Genomic DNA, 11,938 nt, shown 5'->3' on the forward strand with positions numbered 1-11,938 from the left:
ATAGTATCCGTTGAATGAGGATCTGATAAGCGTTGATGAGACCAGCGAGCGACTGCTTGACTAGCGCTGGCGCTTTAAAGACCAGCGAGCATGATTATGAACATCAAGCGATGGACACTCTATCGCTCGTTGGAAACTCCATCGTGTATGCCTATATGTTATTACTGACATATAGGCATATGAATTTGGCACTTTAACACACCCATAATGGGTGCATATATGCTAAATATATGAGTGTGACATGTGCATAGGAATATGCCTTAAAAAACCAGACTACACCACATGTAATGAAATCCAAAACCCGATATCTTTAATAATTTTTCTCTTTGAAACATCCCAAAAATCTTTAATTGATTTCTAGGAATTTCTTTATTTATGTCTAAGTCAATTATCATTCTGTACCTGACTCGTTGAGCAAATGTGTCCGATATCAATTTTTTTTTATGTAGTTGTATTTTTCACGATTTTTAAGTCAGATATAAAGAGTCGGATCCGGATGTTGTAAGTGAGATTCCGGAGGCGGAGTGTCGGACACAAACAACACCAGTGTTACAAAACCAAGCTCCACTACAGGTGACGAAATCCAAAACCGGGATGTATTTAACAATTTTTCTCTCCCAAAAATCCCGCATTGGCAGTGCAAACACATTTGCTACAAATAATCTCTTCACTCGTCCAATCAAACTCCTCCAAAATCCCACATCATCATCCTAAGACTCCTTCATCTGGTCACCTCCAGATTAATACACGCGTCCAGCCAGCATCTCCTCTCCCCCATTATAGAGATTTGCGCAACATCAAAAACGCTTTCTCAATTTCACTAAATCTCCCCCAGAGAGAAGAAAAATAAAAATAAAATTCCAACTCCAAATTTCTTCTTCTCTTCTTCCTTCTAACTTTTCCCTGATCAGATCTGCAATAAAAATATCAAAACCCTAGAAATTCTTCACAGAAATCAATTAGATCTGAGGAGGATTTTGTTCAGAAATGACGCGGATAACGGGGATAGGGAAAGCAGCATCAGTATCATTCGCGCCAGATGCACCGTATTTTGCAGCAGGAGCAATCGCAGGAGCGCTAGATGCGTCGTTTAGTAATACAGCTAGTATTGAGATTTATAAAATAGATTTTACATCAGGTGATGAATTACCACTTGCTGGTTCATATCCAAGTCCAAGTAATGAACCGTTCAGTCGTGTTTCTTGGGGGAAAGCTGGATCTGGTACTGAACAATTCTCTCTTGGTTTGATTGCTGGTGGTCTTGGTGATGGGAGTATTGGTGTTTGGAATCCACTTTCGTTAATCAAGTACGTTTTTTTTTCTTCTAATTGCTACGAAATCTGTTTCAATTTTGAATTTGATCGTGGTTGTTGTGTTGTTTTTGTTGGTTGACTGAGTAATTTGAATTGAATTGGATGTTAGGTTTTGATTTGGTGTTTTTTTTTTTGTTTTGGAATTTTTGTGATTGGTTTCTAGGTTTTTGATTTTGGTCGTGTTTTTGTTTAGATTGTCAGATCTGAAGTGGCATATTGATGCTGTAGGATAAGGAATCGTAAAATTGTGTCGTTGGAATGTCAATACTGTAAAATTGGTGGTCTGAAACTAACAATGTGTGAGTGTTTTTGTTTGACGTGAATAGTTTGAAATAGGAATTGTGTGATGCATTACACAGTAGTAGATTAAACAATGTACTATAAAGAGGATGAAATGCTGGTATGTGTAATTTGTCAACTTAGTATGTCTGGCATGCTTGAATTTTGGTGAATAGTGTTTAGATTATTTGCTTAAAAACTGATTACCACTCTAAACCAACTGTAAGAATCTTGAGGATTCGCGCTTACGTATGCATGCATCTTATGTATGTTTTAGGATCTTTTATGAAGGAGCAGAGGTGTATAATGGGCCAATTTGATGTCATCTCTTGTGTTGGTTGTAAGCTTTTCAAGAATTTACTTGCAAATTATTTGCACGAAAACTAACACGTGGCTCATTTTCTGGTTATCTTGCTTTTGCAGTGGAACAGATGACGCTCTTGTTCATCATCTCAAGCCGCATACAGGACCTGTAAGTTTTGCTTTTTGGTGTTTGTTTTGAATCTACTGGATGTGGTCTCGTACGATAACCTTTTTGGGGACTTGCTCACAACCTTTTACTTCAGGTCCGTGGTCTGGAGTTTAATCTTCACTCAAATCTACTGGCGTCTGGGGCAGATGAAGGAGATATCCACATCTGGGATATGACAAATCCAACAGAACCCATTCACTACCCACCTCTAAAGGTATGTAGACATTATGGAAGCACCCAGTATTTTCCAATGGAAGTGGCATGTGGCATTTTCACATGCTTCTGTAAGTTTGGAGTGATCTAATATGCTGGGCATATTATATGCATTGGGATTATTGTCTTTATTTCTTACATTTGTAAAAAAGGGAGTAAGTTGTTTTCCTTGACTGTAAGTAAGATCCAAAAGAATATTTTAATTGTACAGCCTACCAAGGAACAAATTAAATAGTCATGAAATATGTTGCGCCAAACAATTATCATGTAACTCCATAACGCCATTAATGTAGATACTTTAGGAGTGGAGATGTAGATAGATTAGGCTTATGTAATCAATTTTATTCTTCTGTTAAAGTTGATTGTTGTGATTCCGTCACTGCCCATGATCAATACTATGTGAGCATCTTATACCCACCATTTCTGAATTTTGTTGGTTTTGCTTCTGTTAATTACACAGCCATTTATTTTATGGTTCTATGGTATTTGAAGTCCAAAAATATGTGTCCAAAAATAGGATTACATGTGTTACGTTGAAAAGCTAATGGGTTATATATGTGTGCTACGAAAAATAGGATTACATGTGTTACGTTGAAAAGCTAATGGGTCATATATGTGTGCTGCGAAAACTTTCTACAGAGTGTTGGATCTGCTGCTCAGGGTGAAATTGCTTATCTATCTTGGAATCCGAATCACAATGTCCAACATATTTTAGCATCTACATCTTATAATGGGTCAACTGGTAGGGGGAGGATTTTACATCTTGTTTTTTTCGTTTATCTTTTGACATACCACTCAACTTCCCTTTCTTATTATAAGAATATTTGTATATTTTGCAGTTGTTTGGGATCTGAAAAAACAGAAACCAGTGATCAGGTAAGACTATCCTTGCTGTTTTGATGGACCATCTGTACACGTTTGCAACCACATAGTGCACATTTGGCAAATTTCATAGTTCCTGTAATCTGATGTATAAACTATGTTTGAACAGTTTCCGTGATCCAAGTAGAAGTCGGTGTTCTGTTTTGCAGTGGAATCCTGCTGCTGCTACTCAGCTCATGTTAGCGTCAGATGATGATTCATCGCCTTCTTTAAAGGTATGGCTGAAATGTTTGAAATTAAGTGTGTAAATATTATTTAGTTAGGTTTAGTAATTTCGTTTAATATCTTTTTACAGCTTTGGGATGTAAGGAATGCAATGTCACCAGTGAAGGAGTTCGTTGGTCACACTAAAGGTCTGGATAAGCATGCTCCTCGCTAACTGTTAATCAAATGACCGTAAAAATTGTTTTTGCTTAGTTCAACATTTTTGTTTTTGTTTAAGGAGTTTGGAGTAGTTATATCTGTCCCATTGTTTCTAAGATTTCTTGATTTCTGCCGAACTTAACTGTTTTGGATTTGCCAACTATTTTCCTTTAGCAATATCTTCATGTCCAACCTAGCATGTGGTTTCAAACATGAATCGTCTTATAGGCAGTAGAATTTTGCACTTTGAACTGATGTAACATGTTAGGGTATGACTAAGTTGAACTAAAATTTCTACCTTGGTTTAAATTTTGTGCATCTCCTTAATTTTTTTTTCCAGAAGCTGATTAACAACTTTATCACCTTTATTAGCTGGCACTTTGGTTATTTTGAAAACTATCAGTTTCAAGTATTTGATTCTTATGTGGCTATATGAATCTGATTTTTTTCCCTCTCACAGGTGTTATTGCAATGAAATGGTGTCCAACTGATAGCCGTTACTTGCTAACCTGTGGAAAAGACAGTCGGACTCTTTGTTGGGACACAGTTAGTGGAGAGGTAAAGTTGTTTTCTTATCTGGTGTTCGGCATTTGCTTTTCTAATTTGTATCAGTTGTCCGATTATTTGTTCGGTCACTACTGATTACAACATTCCTGCTTTTCGTACTTAACTTGTTGCAGATTGTGAGTGAATTACCAGCTGGAATGAACTTTGACCTTCACTGGTATTCTAAGATCCCAGGATTGGTATCAGCTTCTTCTTTTGAAGGAAATGTTGGCTTCTACAACATTGAGGTAATTCTCTAACCACAATGCTACAAACGCAGCAGTAGAACCCTAATGATCAGTGTAGTGACTCATTAAAGCCTTGGCTAAATTCTGGAAATGTTTATATATAGCGCTGCTGCCTCAAAATGAGGCAGCAGCACCACAATTAATTATGTGGCATCTCTAAACAGCCTTGCTCAACCCTTGGATCAGTGTTCTTTTCTTTTTTTTATAAAAGAAAGTATCTTGCCAAGCACTAGTTTTAATCCTAAGACATTAAATCCTTAGCCAAAAATGCAAATTCAACACCTAATACTCTAAACCAAGCTTGAGTCTGAATCCCTAATCTGTTAAACAAAATCCTAGACCCTTGACACTAATCAAGAAATCTTAAACCATTACTCTGACCACTAAATTTGATAATGTACTTCATTTCCCTACTTACAAGAAAGTGGATGAGGTATTTCATTATTTGAAAGAGTTAGTTTGAAAGAGGTATTTCCCTAAATTAGATGCTAAACTCATAGTAGCCGCGCTGCTATGTGTCAGATGACGTAGCAGCTAAATATCAATTTTCTTCCTCTGAGTATTATACATACTACACACATTTGCTGATATCCTGCTTCCTGGCTGTCTTAATTTTATTCTGATGCTTTAGTTGATATTTGTCTGTTGTATTGGTTCCGAGCAGTGCTCAAGGTTATATGTCTCGGAGGTTAAATTTTCAATCAAACATGCATGTTTCCATTGCAATGTTATTTTTATATGGGATTATCTCTTATTTCCTATTAGCAGTAATAGCAGTGTATGTCTTTTATTCTGAAGATACCCACGCAATATACTAATAAAGATTTTCATACAGGGACATAGAAGATTAAATGCAGGAGAGGCTTTCGGAGGCTCAGGTAATGGTTTTGATTTGGTTGAGTTTCGTGTGGTTATGATTTAGTTAGGTAATGGTTTTGATTTGGTTGATTTTCGTGTGGTTATGATTTAGTCAAGCTATAAATCTTGAGATCTCTGTGAATACAAAAATCCCTAAGATTTTACTGCCCTTGACTAGATAGTAAATATCTATCTTTTGTCATTTTGCTTTATGAGTTGTTATTTCGGTGCTGTTTCGCTTTTGTTCAGTTCCACTCCTTGTAGTTACGATGTTTAATAAAAAGTTTAAAACTGTTGTTGCTTTCCACTTATGTTGCTATTTCAACTTACCTTCAGTGAACTTGAGAGCTCCAAATTGGATGAAATGCCCAGTGGGTGTGTCTTTTGGTTTTGGAGGAAAGCTTGTTTCATGTAAACCTGGTCAGTCAGCTAATCCACCTATTGGAAGTTCCGAGGTATGGTATGACTTATTTTGTTGCTTTGTTCTGCTTCTTTGGGAACCTATTGTTTATTGTTTTTTTCCTTCTCCAGGTTTACATCCACAACTTGGTTACTGAACTCAGTTTGGTGAGCCGCTCCACTGAATTTGAAGCTGCAATCCAAGATGGAGAAAAGACCTCTTTGAGAGCATTATGTGATAAAAAATCTCAAGAATCAAAGTATGTTAAGCTTAGTGGTTTTATTTTCGAGCAGTTATTTAGATCAAAATGATGCTTACTTTATGTCCATGTTATGTCTTGAACAGATCCGAGGATGATAGAGAAACATGGGGTTTCTTGAAGGTTATGTTTGAAGAAGATGGGGCAGCAAGGACAAAGCTTCTCACTCACCTTGGGTTCGTTGCACAGACTGATGAAGTTCTAGAGGAACTTCCTCAGGAAATGAGTTCTGTCAATCTTGATGATAGGATAACTGATGAAGCAGGGTCCACTGTGGATAGGAGTTTATTGCCTACGGAGGATGCGGAAGATTTCTTTAACAATATTCAAAGCCCGAGAGCTGATCCACTTCCATCCAAATCTCATGATACCATTGTTGGCGAAGAAAATTTGTTATCCAATGGGGAAAGAGTTCAAGAGGAATTGGATGAACAGGTGGGAAGTGATGCATCTTCTTTTGATGATGACATCCGATGTGCTCTAGTTACTGGGAACTACAAGGGAGCTGTCTCACAATGCATAAAAGACAATAGAATGGCTGATGCTTTAGTTATAGCTCATCTAGGCGGTGAATCTTTGTGGGCAACCACACGTGATCAGTATCTAAAGAAGAGTACCTCGTCTTACTCGAAGGTAATTAGAATTTAACATTTAACATTGAAATCTAAACTAATTTCTCAAAAGTTTTATTTATAGTATTAGCTTTTGCGTTCTCAGCCGATTAACATGCACTCATATTTATTTGTATCAGGTTATATCTGCCATGGTGAGCAAGGATCTCACGAGCCTTGTAAACCACAGACCATTGGACTCCTGGAAAGAAACACTTGCTCTTCTTTGCAATGTAAGTTCTTTAATTTGTTCATCCTATTAATTCCATACATATTCGACTTATGTACATCTCCATGGAGTCGGGAAAATCCACTTTATTTTTGATATACTATATGTAACACGTATAAAATCACCCTCTAAGAGAAAGGAAAATAAGGCTTACCAGCTTGTTATTTGCCTGACACAGTTTGGTCATTAAACTTGAAACTAGTGAGATCGTGGGGAGTCTTGTATAAGTGATATAACATTACAATTGAAGTTCATTAGACCCTGGCAAAAAGTTGAAGCCCTGGTGTAAGCTTGAGTATTGAGTCTATTGAGTGTAGTAAGTGCGAGGTTAATTAGAGTGTACTAGTTTGTCGTTGTTCTGTTAAAATTGGTTCCGACATTCAAAAACTATCAGCACTTAATGGGTATCATATGTGGGCATGCAATTGATATAAAGTTTACTCCCCACTTTTAACACCTTGGCACATTTCTTACTTGTTTTCTTTCCATATGTACACAGTTTGCAGAGAGAAACGAGTGGGCTACACTTTGTGATAGTCTTGCTTCGAGATTAATGACTGATGGTAGAACACTAGCTGCCACACTCTGCTATGTTTGTGCTGGTAATGTTGAGAAGACTGTGGAAATTTGGTCTAGAAGTCTGAACAATGAACTTGAAGGGAGACCCTATGTTGACCTTCTTCAGGAATTAATGGAGAAGACTATCATCCTTGCTTTTGCCACCGGGCAGAAGAGATTTAGTGCACCTCTATCCAAGCTTGTTGAAAACTACGCTGAACTACTTGCAAGTCAAGGGCTACTGACAACAGCAATGGAATATCTGAAACTTTTAGGATCTGAAGAAACATCTCAAGAGCTTGCTATTTTACGAGACCGCATCTCTCTTTCGATAGAAGGTGATTCTTTCTCTTCTCCTTGCTATTTTTGTGTAGGTTACACTGTATTTCGTTTTTGAGGTGCCTGACTTGTCAACCATACTTCTTGGTTTCTGACCTTCATTTTCCATTACCCATGATAAAACCTTAAAACGTAGCCAGCAACTGGCAATTGATATACATCATATTAGTGGAAGTATGCAAAATTTCAGTGACAGAAGAAATCACGTCTCAAATGTTTAAATGTATGAAGTAGGGTCCTTCGATAGAGTACAATTCTTGCACTAGCTTCAGTAACTAATAAATGCGAAGCTATAATTAGAATATAATGCAAAAGCTCTTGCAATTACAACACTGCCGCAATGATGGAAACCTCCAATAAACATTTGCGCTGATCTTCATTATATGATTTTTTTGCCACCCTGGTCAGTTTTTGAGTGGTTAGCCGGATCATGGAATTTTTTAGGATTTGAGAAGAAAAATATCCGCATGCGCTATCTTGATGCATCGGGAAAATGTTATTTTTTGGCTTACATTTTGTTAAATTTTTTTGACTAGACCAAGCTAGAATTATTGATATAATTTGTGATCGTCAATTAATTTGTAGTTTTTTATATGCATTTGTGATGCAGAAACTGAAGAACCTAAGACTTCACAATATGAAAACCCTCAGCTACAGGAACCTGCATATCCTACAAACATTGGTGCTGATGTACCTGGTTATGGTGTACCCAATGGCAGCACCCCGCCTTATTATCAGGTTTTTTTTTTCTATCTACGTTTTGTTTGATATCCTACAAATTGTGATATTTTGAATGTTACATCTTCTTACGCTTCTTCAATTTCAGCCACATCCACATGATAATCCTGCTGTCCCATATGACTATTATGCGGGAAATTATCCTGCACCTTCTCCTTTCCAGCAAGTACCACCACAGCCCTCCTTTCAGCAAGCACCACCACAACCCTCCTTCTATCCGCCGCAACCCAACGTATTCCTTCCAACACAAACACCTACGACTCCATCGGTAATTTCTTCTGTTGCACTGTGTTATTTGTACGTGGTTCGTTGTTCCTAGTTTTTGTAACTCAGCAAGTCATTGCTTTTGTTTCGTTTATAAAAATTATGCCTCCTAAACCCTTATTGATTATGTTCCCTTGGTTTTGCTCATTATCCCAACTGTAATACTTTTTTGTTTGTTTCCAGACAAACTTTCCTCCTGCAACTGTTGCTCACCCCACTGTGCACTCTTTTACCCCTTCAAATCCTCTTCCTCTGAAAGATGTGCAGAAGTATCAGCAGACAACTTTGGGTGCTCAGCTATATCCTGTCAGTGTACATGCTTATATATATTCACATGTTCCATTCTCATTCTTGTTATTAGTTTAATTGTCTGTGTCACATGTATGCTCTTTAGTGTAATTGGATTTTGACTCCAATTTTTCCCTTTATTCATCATCTTTTCAGGGAGTTGCTAACACACCATATCCAAATGTGCAATCTTCATCTGGTCCTCTTGGTGGTGGTCCCGCAATTCCTGGCCATACAGTGTCTCAGGGCCCTGCACCTATACCTGCGCAAAGGCCTTTTATGCCAGGAGGGAATAACACTGCAGCAGGATTTTCTCAACGACCTGCAATGGGTGCTTCAATGCAAGCTCCAAGTCCTGCTCAGCCACCGCAAGCAGTTGCAGCTCCAGCGCCTGCAACTCCACCACCTACAGTTCAGTCAGTTGATACATCAAAAGTTCCTGGTACGTTACAACTCCTTCCCTTACTCAAAACTCCACATGTTCTTTTGGTCTATGTTTTTGTAAGAAAGCAAACTTAATCAAGAGCTACAGGTCATCTTTTCAATATGTATAAGTGCATTGTCTTTCCTTTTACTTGAACTCTGGGCATTATGAAACACTTACTGGAGTTTAGAACCCAATTGCCATCTCGATTTATATTTGCGTTCATACCTGGGTTAACCTAACGGTCCTAACTTCATGTAATGATCATCCACGGTTTAGCATGCCAGGGTTAGGTTGACCCTGAGTCCTGACTCCGTGCCTTGTTTATGCATATTAATTGGTGTTTGCTTTTTTGGTCTGAAGACAAAAGGGTTTAGCTGATCAGGCTTGAAAAATCTTACCCTTTTGAGTAAAATGACGAAGAGTTGATAGATGGGCCTGTCTGATAGCCAGGTCTAGTTGCAAAATAGGCGCTTCTGTCTTTAGGTTTTATATCTCCATGTAATTGAGCTGGTTAAATATAATTTGTAATTTGTCATGCATTTTACTTCTATTTGGTGTACAGATCAGTGGTACGTTCCATTGTTTTTCTGTGTTCCCATGTTTCTAATATTTTCTTTTTTGTCTTACATTTGCTTATTATTAGGAGTGAGTATGTTGTTGCTTGATGTTACTTATATTATTTGTTTTTGAAATGCCTTAGCTCATCAGAAACCTGTCATCAGCACATTGACACGACTCTTCAACGAGACATCAGAAGCACTTGGAGGTCCACATGCACCTCCAGCAAAAAAGAGGGAAATAGATGATAATTCAAAGAAAATGGGGGCATTGTTTGCAAAACTTAACAGCTCGGACATATCTAAGAATGCAGCTGATAAGCTTATTCAGCTTTGCCATGCCTTGGACAATGGTGATTTTGTTACTGCCTTGCAGATCCAGGTGAATGGTCTAGATAACTTACCGTTAGTATTATTTCGTGACCACAGAAGGAACTTGTGTGCAGTCCACTTTCATGCAGAGAACCGCACTATAAGATCGTATTAAAATGTAGTCTTTGTATGTTCTATGCAAATCGTTATCTTAGTGCACATAATGAGGGCACAGTTCACCAAAATAGGCAAAGATTGTCGTATTTGTGTAAAAGAAGAGGTTTGAAGCTGGTTAAATGATTTGGTTTTGTTGGAACTGAAAAGAAATTACGTTGCACAACAGGAGGCAACTACAAGTTTCCAACTAATTTCAGAAGCTTGTCTGCTAATTACGGATTACGACTTTGTTTGCAATGCAGGTTCAATTGACAACAAGCGAGTGGGACGAGTGCAACTTCTGGCTTGCAGCACTTAAACGCATGATCAAGACGAGGCAAAGTGTGAGATGAAAGGTAACCATTTTAGTAGCTCATTTTCAGTTTGCATCATCTCCACTTTCAGGAATTAGGTAATTTGCATGATGCGTATCTCTACTTTGCTTATATAAACAGTCTTAGAGGGAGCTGATGTTTTCTAATGTAAGTCTCATTCCTTGGCCAAAGCCAACAAACTCTGGCTAAAACATACAAACTCCATTTCTTCAGTCACCTCCCAAAACTAAGAACAGTATGGATTATGCTGGAGTAGGGAATTCACCAGTGTTAGTTTTATAGTATGGCGGGTAGAAGCAGGGTTGATGTTTTTGTAATTACACATTATGCTCATAGGAATATTACATTTTAAACTAACTGTTTTTTGTCATATTATATATTTTCATACATCTTTATTTACGTTCCATCTGGGGTTCTGCAGAAGGAATGTGACTCGGATGCAAAAGTTGTTTATAGAATTGAAGAATGTAAGTGATCAAGCTAGGAGGAGGAGAAATTAACAATGGACGAAAGTTCTGATCAAAACAATGGACGAAAGCATCTGTCTGTTTCTTCTCTCGATCTACTTACTGATTTCTTGAGTTAGTTCTCAATCTCCAGGATCCGTTTTTTGGTTGGTGTCTAGTTTCTTGAGTTTGTTAACTTGCACCATATTTTTGCCTTGGCTGTATTTTTTCTATTTTTGTTTTTACATATTTGGGGGGTTAGTTTTTTTAATCTTCCACCGTTGATGTTTCATCATCAAATATAGTTATAGGGACTAGCAGGGAAATTCTATTTTAGTAGTCACATATTCTATCCTGCTTTATATTGTTCATGATCCACTTTAAAAGAATAGGATGTTTTTTTTGTTTAAACCCACTGTTACAAGTTCCTTCACAAGAACATCAATCCACTATTTAGTCATCCCTATACAGCTTTTCTTGTTCACGATGTTGTGTTGAAAGCTAAACATGTTTCTACATGCTTTTCTTTTTAGATAGTAATTTCATGTGGAAATGTTTGTTGCGTAATAAAATATTCACCATATATGAAAAGAAACCGGATACAACTTGTATCGACACATATAAGCTGCACTTGAACATATCCTATGTGTTGGCCCCGCCGTCGGTTACTAAAGCTGCACTTGACTTCCGCTTAGTGTAGGCTTTGTGCATTAAGCATAAAAAGTACTGACGAGTAACATCCAAAATTTGTGATGAAAACAAAAAAAAAAAATCCAAAATTTCTGTCTTGAGCTTTATCAGCTAGCTGAACCCTTGGATAACGTCAACACTACTTACTATCTACC

General features: G+C 37.6%; 1 protein-coding gene across 1 annotated transcript; it reads left to right on the top strand.

The window, feature by feature from the left end:
- The first annotated feature begins 814 nt into the window (after positions 1-814).
- LOC113330189 (protein transport protein SEC31 homolog B-like) lies at positions 815-11,561 on the top strand. The gene is made up of 22 exons (XM_026577033.1): positions 815-1,307; positions 2,016-2,064; positions 2,159-2,278; positions 2,917-3,019; positions 3,117-3,153; positions 3,269-3,374; positions 3,455-3,512; positions 3,983-4,080; positions 4,203-4,316; positions 5,152-5,194; positions 5,511-5,629; positions 5,706-5,833; positions 5,920-6,466; positions 6,585-6,677; positions 7,173-7,569; positions 8,181-8,308; positions 8,397-8,576; positions 8,756-8,878; positions 9,017-9,302; positions 9,988-10,226; positions 10,576-10,668; positions 11,069-11,561. The coding sequence occupies exons 1-21, from the start codon at positions 988-990 to the stop codon at positions 10,663-10,665; spliced, it is 3,378 nt and encodes a 1,125-aa protein (XP_026432818.1). The 5' UTR covers positions 815-987; the 3' UTR covers positions 10,666-10,668; positions 11,069-11,561.
- Positions 11,562-11,938: the final 377 nt, after the last annotated feature.

The sequence above is a fragment of the Papaver somniferum genome, unplaced genomic scaffold (assembly GCF_003573695.1).
Source record: "Papaver somniferum cultivar HN1 unplaced genomic scaffold, ASM357369v1 unplaced-scaffold_117, whole genome shotgun sequence".
Taxonomy (NCBI): Eukaryota; Viridiplantae; Streptophyta; class Magnoliopsida; order Ranunculales; family Papaveraceae; genus Papaver; species Papaver somniferum.

What these genes read in the sequence shown, in the direction of transcription:
- LOC113330189 (XM_026577033.1), top strand. Translation starts at nt 988, where the DNA reads ATGACGCGGATAACGGGGATAGGGAAAGCAGCATCAGTATCATTCGCG. An exon ending in GTTCGTTGGTCACACTAAAG is followed by an intron (nt 3,513 to 3,982) that starts GTCTGGATAAGC and finishes TCCCTCTCACAG; the next exon opens with GTGTTATTGCAATGAAATGG. An exon ending in CACCTATTGGAAGTTCCGAG is followed by an intron (nt 5,630 to 5,705) that starts GTATGGTATGAC and finishes TTCCTTCTCCAG; the next exon opens with GTTTACATCCACAACTTGGT.